Raw genomic sequence first — 16,250 nt, forward strand, 5'->3', positions numbered from 1 at the left:
AGAAACTTTAAGTGCCTCGATTTTCTCTTGGACTCCATAAAATACAACTTGTCTGGTATCAAAATTCTTATAATTTTTTTCTCTTTCGTTTGAGATATCGCTGGACAGTTTTCGTTGGGAAATGTGCAAGTTGCAAGTGATAATATCAGCAGGCCGATGGCCAGCACGGAAGTTGGGTGTTTGAGTACAGGTAAGTTCCTGGTTGCGCGCGTTTTGTGGGTGGGTGGGTTTTGTAACACCTTTTTGAATTCCATTGTATTGCTAGGCGAACCTTTCATGGCTTTATTCAGGCAGTGATGGCTGCCAATCAACTACGAAAGTCTCCACATCTACTGCCGGCACTGTTCAGTCAGCATACTCGTATAAAAAGTCAAAACCAAACCGGGTAAATCTTTCTTTCATTTACACTTGACGATTCGCAACCTCAGGCGGCTCTACGCACTATTCACCAACATTTGCAACAATGACAATTTTTTTCCACGAAGCGCAACATCCGCGGCGGTTTCGATCTTCCGTGTGGGCAGTGACTGGGCCCAAGCGGACGACGATTTGCTGATATGCTCTACTTCAAAAATTGGCGAGAATATTATTATCCCAAGTGCTTAATAGAACCAGAAACCGTGTTTCCTGTTACGGCGGTAAATTTATCAGTCCGTAGTGGAAATTTCAGGCGGCATCAGGACAATGTATAAAGCACGTACGGGTGGTTTTCGAAAAAGGCATTCATAACTTCACATCCCGGTGCTGCTCAAAGACTGTCGGCACGTCAAGCATATTTTTTTAAATCTAGACTTTATAAAACTTGAGAAAAATGCGGGAAATGCCAAACTTTTACAGCTACGGTGGGATGCAGAATTCATGATTGCTTTTTCTCGAAAGCTAACTGGGTCTGGGACCGGAAGTGTTCCTTTGCGTAGAGGGCCTTGTTTAGAAGGTATCATACTTTCATCATCAATACACATCATCCAAGCTGCAGCATGAAAAAGGATTAACGCATAAACCTCTGAAGGACTGATCTTGCCGCTACACAGATGTCCAACACTTTGACCATGTACCCCAGTGACCCTCTAAAGCTTAGTTGCACAGTTCGATAAAATACTAAACAAATAAAACCCCGCGGTAGACGCTCGCCACACCATCTACCGATGCAGATTTTCAACTCAACCCGAAATAAAACAAAACAATTTGCATAAGAAATTGCATAGATTTGCATAGGACGCACATTTTATAGTTCCATGCACGGCAGGTACGAAATGCGTATGAAAAACTGCAGCCGAGTTCACAGCGGCTATATACAACAAATGAATAAAATTCAGTGATACCTTGGAGGATCAAAACACACTGCCAAATTGACAAGATCAGCATGGAATCTGATGAGCGCCCAGTGCGATCACGAGTACTGCTTGCACTACAAAGGATACAATACATAGAACTGATAAAACTGTAGAATGATGTAAATTATTTCACCGTGTCAGCATATATGCGCGTGGAACAGTTTGCCTAATCGATGCAAACGACTGTCGCACACCACAGTAAAGCCGAACTGATCATACGTTATTGACATCGCATCCTTTCAAAATGTGTACAAATTACCTGTTCGCAGCAGAATCCATGCAACGATAATGGACGTCTCGTCGGTCTTCTTCTTCCTCCTGCGTCTCTTCGGTCAAGGCTGGGGTCTGGCCGCCGATGGGGACCGCCGGAAGCACTGCCACGCCCTTCTGGCGCTGGTCTGGCTGTTCCTCCTCGTCCTGCTGTGGAGTCTGGATTTCTTCCTCTACCTGACCTTTTTCCGGGAGCGCGTACAGGACATGGACTTCAGTGCGCTGACCATCGGTATTCAGCGCTGCTACATCGTCGCCGAGGCCATCGCCATGCTCCTCATCGCCAAACTCATCGGCAACCAGCCGCTGCGGTTACTGGACGACATCCGCCGGCTGTGCTTCCTCCCGGTGGAGGACGCCATCCCGGATGCCGGAAATGGACCGCGAAAGGTCACACGCCTAAATTTACTGACATCCAATTATTGATTGTTGATGTTGCGTTTATAGAATAGTTTGCTGCGTCGTCAGCGTTATACATGGCAGTTTTGGGGCGGTGTCCTGATTTTCTGGAGCATCGCCGCGTCCCTCCTCCTGGGCGGTCTGCAGTGCTACTTCTTCATTAACTTCCTGGCCAGCACCATGATGAAGGACAACTGGAATTGGTACCGCGTTGTCGACGTGGGATTGGTGACCCTCCCGGTGTATGTCGGCACCGTCGTCTTCTTCCTGCTGGCGGCCGTCAATACTATCCTGGACATGCTACTGCAGATGTTGGGGGTCTGGTGCGCCCTGGCCATCAGCGCCGCCTTCCGCCAAGTGTACAAGGACCTCAAGGCCCTGTCCAAAGCCATCGACGCGCATGCCCTCCCCGGGGAGGCGGCCGCCATGGAGCGCGTAGAGGCGCTGAGCGCCCGGCACCTGGCGCTCAGCCAGCTGGTCAACCGCACTGACGCGGCATTTTCCGGGGTCAACCTGCTGGTGTGTCTGCGGGATTTTGTGGGGTTTGTCACCGGGTGCGCGGCGCTGCTGCGGGCCGATGAGGACGTCACCGGCGTTAATGCCCGGTTCGATGCCAACGCCCGGGACATCGCGTTGGGGGTGGATTTTCTGGCGAGGACGACGTGCGGGGCGTATCTGGCTGTGTCCATGGTCAACTGTGTCCTGCGCATGTCTGCTTTCATCCGCTTAACGGAAACGGTACGATTACGAATTTACAAGTACCACACTAAAAATACAAAATTGTTCTAAAATTATTAGAAAGCTAGATAAAAAATGCAAGCGTTCTTGGCATTGCTTGAGTGCAAACCGAGGTTTGTAAAACAGTGAATATTGTGCCTAATAATAAAAGTTTATGTATGTATTGATAGTAAACAGTAGTGCATGTGCGTTTCTTACTTGTATGTGTACAAATCACGCATACATCTATACAAGTAGGCAAAAGTAGGCCGGGCCAGCCAATGGCAATTGCGAAAACGTCTTAGTTGTATGTATGTATGCGTGATTTGTACACATACAAGTTGCAGCGCTAATGCACTAGTATTAAACACAGAAGGTAAAACCGAGCTGAATATACTGTATATCGGATATAAATGTTAATAGTATTACTCGAAACGCACTTTAAATGTGTTCTGTAAGATACAGAGCCGGGAGTTCTGTAAAAGTGAATCTACCAATGGTACAGCGCTGAATCTTATAGAGCGTTACAGAGCAATGAGAGCTCGGACTCTAAAAGCGCCCAGTTACCGTTGACCAATTTGGTCAACGATTTATTTATTTTTCACAACAATTTTGTGGCCGTTTACTTCCTGTTTTTCTGGCGATTTTAAGTTTTATTAAGTTGAAGAAATCAGACGACTGGTGAAAAAGCGAAACGCAATTGCACGTAAAGTACGTCGAGGTGGTTTTACCATTCCTCGCTCTGACGGCTATGGCGAAGTTGCCTGTTGCCATCGATACAAATCAAACATGCACAGTCGGAGGCAGCATAAAAACAGTGAACAAAGCAGAACTGGAATGCTGATTCGATAGAAACAATTAAATTCCCGTTACTTACCCTCAAATCTTGAAAATTAAAAATAGGACTTTAGACGTACAGCGGACTGTGCATAAAAAAATAAATTTGACATAGCAAGAAATGCGAGTTCTGTATCGTAACGGAGCCAGGAGAGTTCCTTTTAGATACAGAACACTTTAACTCAGACGTCCAATCAGCGGTAAGGGGGTGGTATCAAAAGTTACAGAACTTCCGGCTCTGTATCTTATAGAACACAATTTAAAGTGCGTTTCGAGTAGTACTGTGAAATAATTCATAAATAAAATAATAAAATAATAATTCATAAATAAAATAATAAAATAATAATTCATAATTCATAATTCATAATTCATAATTCATAAATAATAATTCATAATTCATAATTCATAATTCATAATTCATAATTCATAATTCATAATTCATAAATAATTCATAAATAATTACTGTGAAATAATTCTTGTTAATAATTATTGCGAATAATAATGGTGATTATTTATTCCTTTACATGATGTACAAAAGTTTATGATTTAGGGTAAATCGGCACTGCGCCCATTAAGTCTAATCTTTGAACAAGTGACCACGTTGGAGGCGAAGACCAGCATGATCCTGATTCTGAACCGCATCCGCGGCCACAGCCTGACGCTGACCGGCGGTGGCCTCTTCTCTCTTGATCGGTCTTTCGTCGTCACTGTGAGCTTCAGTTAACCGGTTTTTTTTAGTCGAAACAAAATTGGTTAACATAATTTTTCGGCAGATGTTCGGAAGCTTCTTCTCCTTTTTTATCCTGGTGTACCAAATGCAGGATCAGAAGAAGGACATCTACTCCGTCATCACGCAGGACGATGTCCACGGGCTGGCCGCCCAGGTGGCCAACATCACGCGGCACATTCTGACTAGTCCGGCCACGTGAACTCGCGCTGTTTCTGTTAATTACCAGAATTATATTTGTGGCTTTTTACCCTTAGTATTAATTTATGTATTAGTATAACTGATTTTATATAATTGGCAATACAACAAACGTGTGATCCTCTGAAAATTCAGTGACCTTCAGTGAAGTAATGGTGTACCCGGGAGTGCTGATGCCGATCGATACACGCATACGAGCTCGCACACTTTATTGTTGCACTAAATAGCGCATGGTACCTGACGCTATGCAGAGAATATTTAGAAACGACTATTGTTTAAGCAATGACAATCAAGCTAAGCGGAGCAAACATCATCTGACTACCGCGCATATGCATCCGCTGACGTTGCGGCGATCTGTATAACAATGTCAACATTGCTCATCGATCGAGTGCCCACACTTCAAACTAACCTGTGCTTATGTATTTAGCATAGTTATACTGATCGGGCATACTCCGCGGGTGTAGTTGCCAGGATGGTGCAAAGGTTACCTAACAACTGTCGTCCAATAAACCATCGATATCCTGAATTCTGGAAGAAAAGTGGGCTTATCACTGCTACCGCTTATTTTTCGGCCATTTCCCACACTGTCATTCAGGATGCCGAAAGTTATGATCCTTGCAGCCACATCGGTACATTGCTAAAATTGCCTCAAGATGAGGCGATTGCGTAGTCTAACTGTACGTACTACGTGCACCTTCCGCATGGGAACCACGCGTTCGGTGCCGATGGTCAGCGGGCTCCCGGAGCGTCTTCAAAATTGCCACTTATTATGCGCTGCGGCAAAACGTCTTAGGTAATTTTATGTTTTTTTGTGATACATGTATTTTGTGCGATGATATACCGCGCGGTCATCGATATAAAAGCGGCAGCGTGAATTCTACTGCGTACCGCCACAAGCCGAGATTTCACGCGGGGAGGTGGTATAGGCTGCCGGTTTGACGAACGTCGATGGTGACCCGCCGCACTCGATCCACTAACTGGAATGGATGCTTTTAGTACTGTTTCGACAATATCGTGACGTTGTTAAACACTTTGATGTGTCAGCAGAGCGAGGATATATCTGCATAAAATTGAAAAATTGTTTGGCGTATTCCGATGATCCAGTGCCATTTGTTAGGTTGCTCATAGTACGGTTGTGGTGTTTGAGTTATTGACTGACAAATGTAGTACGATGGCTTCGAGGATGGGTGTTTGTTTACATGTTTCGCAAGTTAATGGCACGATTACAAAAAAACTGTTTTAGTTAATTTAATATACTTTGTATCAGATTTAATTTTTTTAAGCGTAACACTTTTATTTGCAATTACTCACGTTATTAATTTTGTAATATTTTAGCTATGTTTTAGATTTAAATGTGTAACAACGGAGATTAAAAAAAATCTGCCGATGACTACGTACTGGAAGCGGAAGGAGGGATGCCTATATACATGTATACCGGCATCTTGTCGCTGATGTGTGTGTTCGCCCGATGACTTCCGGTCTGATGACGCGCAGCGCATTGCGGGAACACTAAAAACTTGAATTTGCTTAATTATGTGTCTTGAAACCCGAGTTTTCTATGCACTGTTTTATTTTACTACGAATTTTGCCGGCATACCTTATGCAGAATATTAAGTGCAGTATAACTACCTTGGCGATTTAATTTTAACGATGCTGTTGTAACGAAAGCGTAGTGCACGTACAGTATTGGCAATTTGGCCCTGACCATGGTGAGACAGGTTACCTACACTTTACAGGCTTCGATATACAGTCATTACAGTGCAAGGTGCACTTCACATTCAGTGCATGCCTATGCCGATCTGCAAATTTTAACGTTTTGCTGCAGAAACTTTTACCAATTTAATTTTGGTAGTTCTGTAATTAATTCTAAAAGTTTTATACATTTAGCTTTGGTAATCTGCTGCAGTTTAGCAACTACAGAAAATTGCTCGATGCATACTGGATACCGCTGAGCCGGGCGATATGCGTTTCTGCATTATGCAGTGTGTAGTTTAGAATAAATCGTCTATACTTTGAACTATCGTGTGCGAGTCGAGAATTTCATGCCGTAAAAATGTCAATTTTTTAACCAGGTTCCATCAGCTTCTTTGCCCACCCAACAACAACCGCCGCCGAGGAATCATTCGCTCGTAACCTATTACTGTCAAGCGGACTTAATCATATCTGGACTCTGCAGTAAATAAAATTTCCCATTTAAAAAACAAACAAAAAACCGGCGAATCAGAACAGCGCCTCACAAGTCTTCCATCAGCGCATCCAGATTGGCGCTTTTATCCCCCACGGCGTCCCGCTCCACCACCGTTCCGCTGAGCAGGTATCCGCCGCTGCCGTTCATGTTATTCTCCGGATGGGTCCGATCCGGCAGGACCTGGTAGTAGCGCAGCCACGTCTCGTTCAGACAGATGCGCACGCAACTGCCCAGGGTGCGTAGCGCGTTGAAGGTGTCCACCAGGACTTCCCGGTAGGCGTGATGCACGGCAAAATTACCGGATAATCTCAGGAAAGGCAGGAGAAAGAGGAGGATGGATTTCGGGTGCAGACGGGTGGACATGATTAATCTGGAATGAATCATCAAGGATATAAGCAAGGCAAGCAAAACGAAGGGTCAAATAAATAACATGGTGCTAAAATAAAAACAATAATAAGGAAAATTTTTTAACTTTATAGAAACACCTAAAAATGTGAAAGACCATTGAAATAATGATATATCTAGTAAAATGTAATTTTTATGGAACATCTTTAGTAGTTTACATTCCAGAAGCTGCTTTTAATGACAGGATCAATTCCGTAAGCACATGACTTTTAAAACCTATTCGATTTCAATTCTGGAGAAATTTACACTTCATTTCTAAGCAGTGTTTGAAAAATTTGGTTGATTAATGACCGGAGTAGGCGAAAAAAACCAAAAATATAACTTACGAATCCATAGGCGTATTCTGGATGAACCGAACCGCTTCCGCTTGCGGATCGCTCAGTTTCCGTCGTTTGAACGGTGGAGATGGCTCCGGTTCGGCGGCGGGCACGACCGAAGAGGATAGGATACGGACATTGGAACTGAGCACTTCCAGATTATCCACCGATAGATGGTGTATGGATTTCAGCCATTCCTCATCAAATCCAAACATATCAAACGCCGGTCTGCCAAAATGCCAACCCAGAATTTATCCATCAGTTATAAATTAGAAACAAATGCGTAAAATAGCAAAAATGATTTGTCACTATTTCAATTAAAACATCAGGAAATTAATGAATTTCTAAAACGTTACGAAGTATCGCATTACCAACTGTCATCTGAAATTTGTCAACAGGTTTCAAAAATATGCAAATGCGTGAGCAATATTTTTTCGCAAAACGAAACGGTTCTGCTACGATCGATCTAAAAAAATTGTATAGCGAGTTGTTAAATAGAAAACTCGTCTAGAAATAAATAAGTATCACTAAATAAAATTAGAACTGACAATAAAAAATGCAGCACATCCTAATAAATATAATATAATTATTAATAAAAATAAATCAAATCAACAGGTGCACAGATATGAAGGCAAAATAAGAAAAACGGCATAAAATTCGCCTGAATCATGGCATACAATTACAGCATGGATTGAAATTCGGCAGAGTCATCCGTAATTTGCTTCTGTCGTGCTATTACTTACATTACTGGTTGCGGTCCCGAGTGGATATGCACGATTCGTCCCGCACCGCCTGTGCGCTGCAGTGCCGCCGCTAATAAAATTCCCTGCGATCCATCCACCACCACCACATTGGAGCCGTGCCGAATATTGGCAAAGGACAGCATCATGGCCAGAGTATCCACACGCAGATGACTGCAAGAAAACTACTGTAATTCCCGACTGCAACTGCCACGGTAATAAATGCGCATTTATACAAACAGTAAAAATCGTAATATTGCCTCACTTGATTTTCTGGGAACGCTGGCAGTTGTACACCTCGCACACTAACCGCAGTGTGGGCTGCAGTACGCGAAAACGGTAAATATGCCTAAAAAACAAATGTCAAAATAAACTACAGATGCAAACAAAAAGCGTTGAGAATAGAGAATTTAAAACAGAAAAAAATACAGCAGCAATTATGTATTACGGAAAAGAAATGCCAAATAAATACAGGGTCAATAATTCGCAATTAAATTACTGAAATTCAAAGCCTTTATTTTAATTGGCATTTTTTTGTCAGTGTACGTAGAGAATTTTTCGCGATAAATCCAGTCAAGGGATTTTTAAATGATTATTTTCTGTTAGGAAGCATTCGCTAATAAAACGGTAAGTAATTTCAATAAATTTTTTTCAGTTTCTTTCGGCGTACTTGTCTTTTTTCTTTTGGACGTATTTCTCTTTGGAATATTCCTGGCGCTGGCCGAAGGTGCTGCTGTTCTTGACTAAATTCCCAATCAGCTCCATGCCTGTCACACCGCTGGATTTCAGCGCCGAAATCTCGCCCAATGTTAACGACTGCGCACTGCCGTCGTCCACCAGATTGCGATTATCACCGTCTTCTTCACCGTAATCTGCAAGCATTTTACAACTAAAAAATAAAAATATTCTTCATAAAAAATACTATTGCGCAAACTTGTAAAAAAAATATCGCACAACTAAATTTCACAAAACTTCGCTCAATCCAAAGCTACACGCCATCAATATTTTCCCGAAAATTGTTAGTTGTTTGATACAGAATGTTGGTAGCTTGACAGAAGCGGTTAGAATAAATCAATAAAAACATGTGAGTCAAAAAATAAATTTTTCGTTTTCTGGGGACTTTGACATACCTTCGATGTCGTCCTCATCGTCGTCCTTGTCAACGCGCTGGAAAACTCCTTCCTGCTTATTCCACTCAACCAGGCATCCATACGGTAGACCCACAATCTCATCGGTGCGGGTCTTCATTTTGGAAATCATCAGGAACCTGCGAGAAGGTCAACGCTCAGGCTCGGCGAAGAACTTCACGCTATAAGTGCACTATGCACCGAGAAACCTACTTGCCACTTCCCACCACGCATTCCTTCGACCAGTCTTTCCTCTGGAAAATCACCCGCGCTCCGTCCGCTATGCGTGATACTGCTGTCGCAGCATTCGAATGGGTCGCATCCATGATAATGCCCCGTAAAAAGTTGGCAAAAATGAACACCAAAACGGAAACTGGAAAATGAAAAACTAAAAAGTGGCAAAAAGTAATGACAGGCGCCGGATCCGAAACGAAGTGCGAGTTATTTAGTCGACAAGCTAAACCCCGAGACGACGGTTACCTGACACACTGTCGCCGAATTGTTATTTCCGGTGCAGCTGACGAAATTGGCACCGCTGCAGTTTCGTGCGGTTGCAACTTGCAACGTTCACAGGACTGGACAAGCCGCTATTGGCGAACTGCTTTAAGATGCTATGGTACAAGAAGATATATGCCGGATAATCGTTGTTTTTTAGGCAACAATTAAAAAACAACAACTACATAACTGGTCTTGACGTGAGGATCTTTGCTGAGCACCTGCTTCATTTATCATCAGCCATAATATTACTAAACTAACAGGAATTAAACAATCGGCGAACGTCACTTTGTCGGAGACGCGCTGCCCGACGCAGTGGGCAACTCTTGCGTACTTGGTGTTTGAGCAGACTTCTCAAATTAATTTTGTCCTATTCGTTCATCCTATGGGTAAAAAAATGAAGAAGAAGATGCCGAGTTTGTTAAGTGAACGTTGACACAGTGTGATATTATGGATCAGGCCGATCAGCTTATCACATAGGGTATAGTGTTCCGTCATGATCACGCACACATCTGTAGCTGGTAGTATTTTTTAAAATGACCGACCACATTGAGAGTAGCAATATTAAGAGCCATCCCACAGGGAATCATCGGCGAATATCGCTGACCACAGTAAGCATTGAGGCAATGCAACAGCATTCATTAGATTATACAACCGGCAACCAGTCACAGTCTGTGAAATAATAAATATATCTATACCTAATCAGAATGTGTCAGGCCAGCTCATTTCTTGGCGCAGCACATGACTCCGTTCGTGTTCTTCTTGATGTTGAGCTGCTTGAACTTGGCCAGATCGACAATGTCCCCATTTCTCCAGTTGTGGATGTCGATTTCGCCGGCGACGCACTTGAAGGAGCCGGCCGGTTTGGGACAGTCGCCGGCACTCTTGCAGGTGACCTCCTTGTTGACCAGCGCATCGTAGTTTTACGCAGACTGCCCGGCGGCTCCTTGTTTCTTGAAGGAGGGATTAACTTGCGTGTCGATCTTGATCTTCTCGCATTTCTGAGCGGCGTCCACGGCCACCGCGGCCAACACCAGCACGCTGCAGAGAGCAGCAGCGCAGAAACGGTTCATTTTCCTGTAATTTTAGCGGTCAAACGGAGGGTCTCGAGAAACCACAGATCGTGCGGCAATTAAACTTACAAAAGTAATGGCATTTGTCAAAGCAATCACAGATGGCCAGATGGATTCGACTGCCAGGAGATGCGGAGTTTTTATACTACCTGGACGGTTGTTTTGACAAACGTTCACGTGGCTGTAAGCGGATGGCATTTGCCTGAATCACCAGTGCAAGTCAATCAATAAAAACAAATCACCGTAAGTGGTTTTGCTGTCGATACGGCGAAAGCGGTAGCGCTGGTCCACTGAGAAAACCGGCTTGCCAAAATTTTTTCGGACGCACGCCGTGATTAACCCAACCCGCGGCTGTTTTTCACCCAATTCTAAGCGGGTCAAATTGCATTGCAGTGATACAACAGGAACTTTCTTGTTTTTGTTCTTTAGTTTCTCTGTTTTTTTGCTCCTGTTTGTTTAAAACAGTGGCAAAACAATCACGCTATGAGTAATGTGAGTCGTGCGACCGAGGGGATTTCGAAAGAGCGCACGATTTTTCGATTTCGTGCAAATTAAATTGTACATTTCCGGCTCATTTCAAAAGTTATTCAGCGTCATTTTTGTTAAAATGGTTGGCTAGTGCATCAATAAAGCGCACTGGCGCTGTGATATTATGCACCCTATGATACCTTTGAAAGGTCATCCAAAGTAACTGCAGGGGTTTTTATTTAAACGGTGAGAACGTTTTTCCTGGAAGGTGACAGTCACACTGTTATTATAGGTAATATAAACGGCAGTGCATAATTAACAACCACAGTTTCGTAAGTATACCACAGTTTCGAATATCTGCAGTTAACATAAATTTAAAACGCGGGCTTTGTTGATAATTGTATGGTTATGGTATTTTAAGGTGAAAACCGCACAAGCGTCCAGTTCGTTTGCATGGACTGCTATGTAATTCGTTGGAAAGACATTATTCAACCATTTGGCAGCAACGCTCCGAGTACAGTTTGATCGTTTGCTATCCCATTCTATTGTTTTTCTGCACCGTTGGAAATTGTTTATGTATACAATAGTTTTCGGCGCCATTCGATCGCGAAGTGCACGGTTACAAAGTGCCGACGTTTTATTGCTTGCACTAGCAGCTGGTGACCTTTTGACACTGTAAGCATAGTCCTAACTTCGAAGAATAATTAGAGATACAGAGAACGGTGACAGTATCTGCTGCCATGCTGGAAGTAGTTATATTTTGTAATATACCTACGAGTAGAAGCACTAGTGCGATTATGTTGTTAATTTTCTTAACCTGGCGTTAACAAAACCATAAAAGCTCGCACTGTGTCATGCTGCCGCAATTACAAGTACTACAAGTAGCATATAACTAATGTACATAGAACGCGCGGCAATGATTGTATGTAAAGCACAGAGGCATCAAGCTACATACTTAAAAAAGCGAAAGTTTGTAGCGGGCAGGCATATTATTAATTAACATACTATACGGTAGTACTTCCAAAAAAATGAAAAAAACATAATCATCTTTTCAAGTACCAGGGTAGTAAACGATCGAAAGAAAAAGCTTTTCAAAATCTCAAATATTTTTAATGCAGATCGTTTTGTACAAATACAGTTTTGAAAAAACGAGATTTTTTACAGAGAAGGCAGAAGATTTTGATGTGTTATCAGCGATACATATAACGTTAACCATTAGCTCGAATTCAGGTCTGGATAATTCAATACAATAATACGGCATAATTACAGTGATTTTCACAGGTTGATATATTTTCCTGAGTACCTGTTTGTAGGCGACCCGGACATTTTCCACAGCAGTTACCTTTTCGATAATGTTAACGACTACGTACAAGGCTTATACAGATACATTTGGTTACTGAGCGGATTCCCAAGATTCGCGGATTGGTAAGTACTCCGCTTAATTAAATATGGATTATTTATTAGTTTATAACATTCTCGATCAAATAACCATTGACGTCGGGTTTTAGTGGTGTTTTCGTAGAGCGGTTTCGTGCCGTTGTGAGATTTTTGTCACAGCCCATCTCCGCTAAAGTGTCCCGGATCCTTGTCGTAACCTGTTTCCTGTATGGAACCGTAACTTGTATCGATAGGGCCATCGTCCAGTATTATTTGTTAGCTACGCTGGACATTCCGAGTTTCGATGCCGAAATATCACTGCTTTCCCACCATCGCTGCCTCGGAGTTTGCAAGCATGGTAAACAGTACCCATCTTCTACGGGGTACAATAAATTTCTACATTATTCTGTTTGGGATTAAGATGATACGTGCTATACCTGTATAAAAAAATGAGATTTTCAGGTAGTCGAATCTTTCAAAGGATTTCAACGTATTGCGCCGTGGTGCAGTGGTACTGCCTACGCGGATCTAACGACGTAGCCGGGGTTCGATTCCCCCATCGGCGCCTTTTTCAGCCGTATCGGTTTCCAGCGGAAAGGTCAACCAGGTTTTAGCTGGTTGGGCCTGGTTCAGCTCAAACTCAGCAACATACATCAACAGCAGGCTTTACCGGTGCTGACATTGCGGCAAAGTCGTCAAATACTGACATTTAATTTGCGACTCCAGGCAGTGCATGAAATGCTGGTAGTTTACAATGCATGGTAGCTTTGTTTTCCAGTGCTGAAAAAAAGCGGGGTGTCTTCTTGGTTGTCGTTAAACTTGCCTTCGTTGCATGCACTACCTATTTATGTTCCTCCTAAACTCGCGTTCATGCGCAAAACTGTATACTCTTTTTCAGTATTTACCGTTAATCGCAGAGAAACTGACGAAACTCGCCAATCAGCATTGAAGATAACTTGCTCCGTTGGAAGTCATGCCTAATGACTATTGACAATCGATATTAATACAGTACTCGTAATTCTATTCCAACCCACCTGTCAGATTCGTTTCCACCTAATCTGACTTTGGCCATTGTTTTGTTACCGAGAGAAAAACATAACTCTTACCGGGAAATCAACTTTGAAAAGCGAGTTGAAAGCCTACAGACACCTGGGGCTGTTTAATTGGCAATTACAACAGACGATGAAAGTAATCATGATCTGGAATGATTATACAATTATACTAGAAATCTCGTCTACCTTGCGCTCCTTGAAAGCTTGACGGCGCTTGCGGCTTTTAGGTTTGCCGGTAATTTTGAGGCGCGATTCGATAAATCCTCTGGAAAGTCTAAGTTTTTTTCAAGATAAAAAATGCCGCACTCGCTAAAGGATTTTGCTGATGAAAACTTCACGACCGGTGTATGTGACTGGAAAAATGCTCTTCGTCTGAACATGTCCGATGACACGCTCGAGTCCGGGTACATTATGTTATTGTATCTTGTAGCTTTTCCAGTTCTTCTCTTTTGTTGCACCATCGGAAGTATCTTTACAGTCGCTGCTATTTTAAATGATCCATCACAACGGAAAACCTCCACGGCAGTGTATATGATCGCAGCAGCCATTGGAAATTTATGTATACTGTAAGCCGTATAATGCGTTTATATCCGTATAATCTTATAATGTACCGCTTATCGTAACAGTTAACAACAATAATCGTTGATGTTTTAATTGTTCATGATTTGTGAGTTTTAAATCTGTTACGAATTTTAAAATCCGATTCTGTTTGTGTTTAGGTGGCCTCTCCTCCCAGAGTACTGTTTGTTGCTGGAGGCAGCCATTTTCTATGGGTTTCCGTATGATGCGGATAAAGCAACGTATCCTTGGGCGGTTTCCCAGTCATTTGGCTTTGCTGAGTTCCTGGGAAGTACCGCTCTTCAGTTTGTAGATTGGTAAGGGTTTTCTCACTTGCTGTGCCGACTGAAAAATGCGCATGATTGATATTGTAGGACTTTAATAATCTTTGCTTGCGAACGATTATTCAGCACAATGCGGCCGCTAAAAGTTTTCTCCAGAACACGATCTTCAGCCTGGAAATGCGCGGTAATAAAAGAAGCCATTATTTTAATTCTGGCTGCAGCATTTTCCTTAAATTATTTATGGACATTTTATTACTGGTGGACTTCGCCAACGTACAATGGCAATGAGGGCGAGATGCTGTTGGCTGTTCCTTCGCTGAAAACCTGGAGCATTCTGCAAGCGAATGCTGAAGTACAGAAAGCGTAACAGCCGCTTTTAATTAATTATAATTACAGTACTTACTTGTAACAGCGTGATTTTGTAGACAATAATGCTGATTTCCAAACGCCTGTTGCTACTCTTGATTAACGGGGTGCTGATCTTCGTCTTGCGGAGACATCAAAAAAGCACGAGAAGAACGTTGTCTTACCGTGCAAGTTCTCGAACAGAAAATGCCAACCACATCGTGCTGGGCAGTCTGGTATTATACTTGGTCACCCAACTGCCTTTTGTGGGCTACGAGTTTGCTCAAATCGCCAGCCGTCCACCGTACTGCACCTTGGTCCTAACCGAAGCCGAGAACATCGGTGCCCGTGATATTGTGCAGATTATCAGTTGGGTGGATTATTCGGCTACATTTTGCGTCTACTATGCATCCAGTAGCAAATTTCGTCAGCAGTGCACAAATCTGTATAGACGCACACTGAAGTCCAGTTGTCGGTTTTGTTGTTCTCGTATTTCCGAAGGCGGTGATGGAGGTTCATCAGTTGGGACGATTATTCTTGGCACTGTTACCAGTAACTCGTCCACGGAATAGTAATAAGCTGATTAGGCTCTACACTTTTTACCAGTACACTGTGTAGATACTAGAAACCAAGATACAAGTACAACCTTCCAGTGATGGGCAGATGTTGGGATGCCAGATTTTGGTTATGAGCGGAACACTGTCGTTCGTTGCAGATAGTTTTCCAGAACTTAAATATGCAGGAAATTGCCGCCTTAGTAAATAGTTCCGACAGGCGCAACGATGGTTCCCGTTAGAGTTCAACATTTCCAAGCATCTCCCAAGATACGACGCCGTGGTTGCGGCCAGTTTCCTTGGCCAAATTGGTCAGTTCAGCCGGCCGACGGTTATCTCTGTCCTCTGTCTGCGCTCTTTCATTCAGCTGCGCAAATAGGATATGGCCGGAAAATGGGTTTAGATGTAAAATCAAATTTGGCTTCCATTGCAAGCGACATTCAACTCAAGTGTCGGGAAGCCACATGAAGGCCGGTTATCTGTTGTTAAAAATGTAAAGTGAAAGAATGGAAGTGAACGGTTGTTGAGAAAAGCCGAAGGAAGCGTCGTTAACGGCCTAAACGTCAGCGAGCTAGTCGCCAGGTATTCTCTTACCACTACCAAAAGATTGGTATTAAAAGTCATCCAAAAAAAGTTGCAAGAGAATCCGTGATTTGAAGAGTCGTGCAGCCGTGGGGCGATTTTCGAATTATGACATCGGCTGGGAAATCATCGTAGGTCCATAGCAACACGGGTTTTCCCTATCGCTTTCTAAACAGCGCGTGTTTTCAGACTATCCTCTGTGC

At 43.0% G+C, this 16,250-nt stretch overlaps 3 protein-coding genes and 1 long non-coding RNA gene across 7 annotated transcripts; 2 read left to right on the forward strand and 2 right to left on the reverse strand.

Moving 5' to 3' along the window:
- The first annotated feature begins 1,601 nt into the window (after positions 1 to 1,601).
- Positions 1,602 to 4,530, forward strand: LOC129596373 (uncharacterized). The gene is made up of 4 exons (XM_055493629.1): positions 1,602 to 1,994; positions 2,052 to 2,741; positions 4,108 to 4,266; positions 4,331 to 4,530. The coding sequence occupies exons 1-4, from the start codon at positions 1,623 to 1,625 to the stop codon at positions 4,484 to 4,486; spliced, it is 1,377 nt and encodes a 458-aa protein (XP_055349604.1). The 5' UTR covers positions 1,602 to 1,622; the 3' UTR covers positions 4,487 to 4,530.
- Positions 4,531 to 6,532: 2,002 nt separating this feature from the next.
- On the reverse strand, positions 6,533 to 9,674 carry LOC129596374 (tRNA (adenine(58)-N(1))-methyltransferase non-catalytic subunit TRM6-like). Its single transcript, XM_055493630.1, has 8 exons — positions 9,473 to 9,674; positions 9,263 to 9,399; positions 8,803 to 9,004; positions 8,398 to 8,481; positions 8,136 to 8,306; positions 7,402 to 7,620; positions 6,720 to 7,040; positions 6,533 to 6,652 (listed from the first exon to the last, which is right to left on the reverse strand). Exons 1-8 carry the CDS (start codon positions 9,583 to 9,585, stop codon positions 6,640 to 6,642), a joined length of 1,260 nt encoding a protein of 419 aa, XP_055349605.1. The 5' UTR covers positions 9,586 to 9,674; the 3' UTR covers positions 6,533 to 6,639.
- A 3,545-nt stretch (positions 9,675 to 13,219) lies between these two features.
- Positions 13,220 to 13,808, reverse strand: LOC129596382 (uncharacterized). Its single transcript, XR_008691420.1, has 3 exons — positions 13,779 to 13,808; positions 13,578 to 13,656; positions 13,220 to 13,452 (listed from the first exon to the last, which is right to left on the reverse strand). It is a non-coding gene; the product is annotated as an uncharacterized LOC129596382 (long non-coding RNA).
- Positions 13,809 to 13,919: 111 nt separating this feature from the next.
- LOC129596377 (uncharacterized) lies at positions 13,920 to 16,220 on the forward strand. Of its 4 annotated transcripts, none has more exons than XM_055493640.1 (5): positions 13,920 to 14,128; positions 14,203 to 14,290; positions 14,444 to 14,599; positions 14,657 to 14,918; positions 14,992 to 16,220. In XM_055493640.1, exons 1-5 carry the CDS (start codon positions 14,110 to 14,112, stop codon positions 15,481 to 15,483), a joined length of 1,017 nt encoding a protein of 338 aa, XP_055349615.1. In that variant the 5' UTR covers positions 13,920 to 14,109; the 3' UTR covers positions 15,484 to 16,220. The 4 variants fall into 4 exon arrangements, with proteins under 4 accessions (XP_055349615.1, XP_055349617.1, XP_055349613.1 ...); XM_055493642.1 differs by having other exon boundaries at positions 13,920 to 14,069; positions 14,155 to 14,290; XM_055493638.1 differs by having other exon boundaries at positions 13,920 to 14,290.
- Positions 16,221 to 16,250: the final 30 nt, after the last annotated feature.

Source organism: Paramacrobiotus metropolitanus, unplaced genomic scaffold, assembly GCF_019649055.1.
Source record: "Paramacrobiotus metropolitanus isolate TYO unplaced genomic scaffold, Prichtersi_v1.0 Parri_scaffold0000089, whole genome shotgun sequence".
NCBI classification, from domain to species: domain Eukaryota; kingdom Metazoa; phylum Tardigrada; class Eutardigrada; order Parachela; family Macrobiotidae; genus Paramacrobiotus; species Paramacrobiotus metropolitanus.

What these genes read in the sequence shown, in the direction of transcription:
- LOC129596373 (XM_055493629.1), top strand. Translation starts at nt 1,623, where the DNA reads ATGGACGTCTCGTCGGTCTTCTTCTTCCTCCTGCGTCTCTTCGGTCAA. An exon ending in TCATCCGCTTAACGGAAACG is followed by an intron (nt 2,742 to 4,107) that starts GTACGATTACGA and finishes TTTATGATTTAG; the next exon opens with GGTAAATCGGCACTGCGCCC. An exon ending in ATCGGTCTTTCGTCGTCACT is followed by an intron (nt 4,267 to 4,330) that starts GTGAGCTTCAGT and finishes ATTTTTCGGCAG; the next exon opens with ATGTTCGGAAGCTTCTTCTC.
- LOC129596374 (XM_055493630.1), bottom strand. Translation starts at nt 9,585, where the DNA reads ATGGATGCGACCCATTCGAATGCTGCGACAGCAGTATCACGCATAGCG. An exon ending in TGCGTGGTGGGAAGTGGCAA is followed by an intron (nt 9,400 to 9,472) that starts GTAGGTTTCTCG and finishes ACCTTCTCGCAG; the next exon opens with GTTCCTGATGATTTCCAAAA. An exon ending in TCGGGACCGCAACCAGTAAT is followed by an intron (nt 7,621 to 8,135) that starts GTAAGTAATAGC and finishes GCATTTTGGCAG; the next exon opens with ACCGGCGTTTGATATGTTTG.
- LOC129596377 (XM_055493638.1), top strand. Translation starts at nt 14,022, where the DNA reads ATGCCGCACTCGCTAAAGGATTTTGCTGATGAAAACTTCACGACCGGT. An exon ending in ATTGGAAATTTATGTATACT is followed by an intron (nt 14,291 to 14,443) that starts GTAAGCCGTATA and finishes GTTTGTGTTTAG; the next exon opens with GTGGCCTCTCCTCCCAGAGT. An exon ending in GCTCTTCAGTTTGTAGATTG is followed by an intron (nt 14,600 to 14,656) that starts GTAAGGGTTTTC and finishes TTGATATTGTAG; the next exon opens with GACTTTAATAATCTTTGCTT.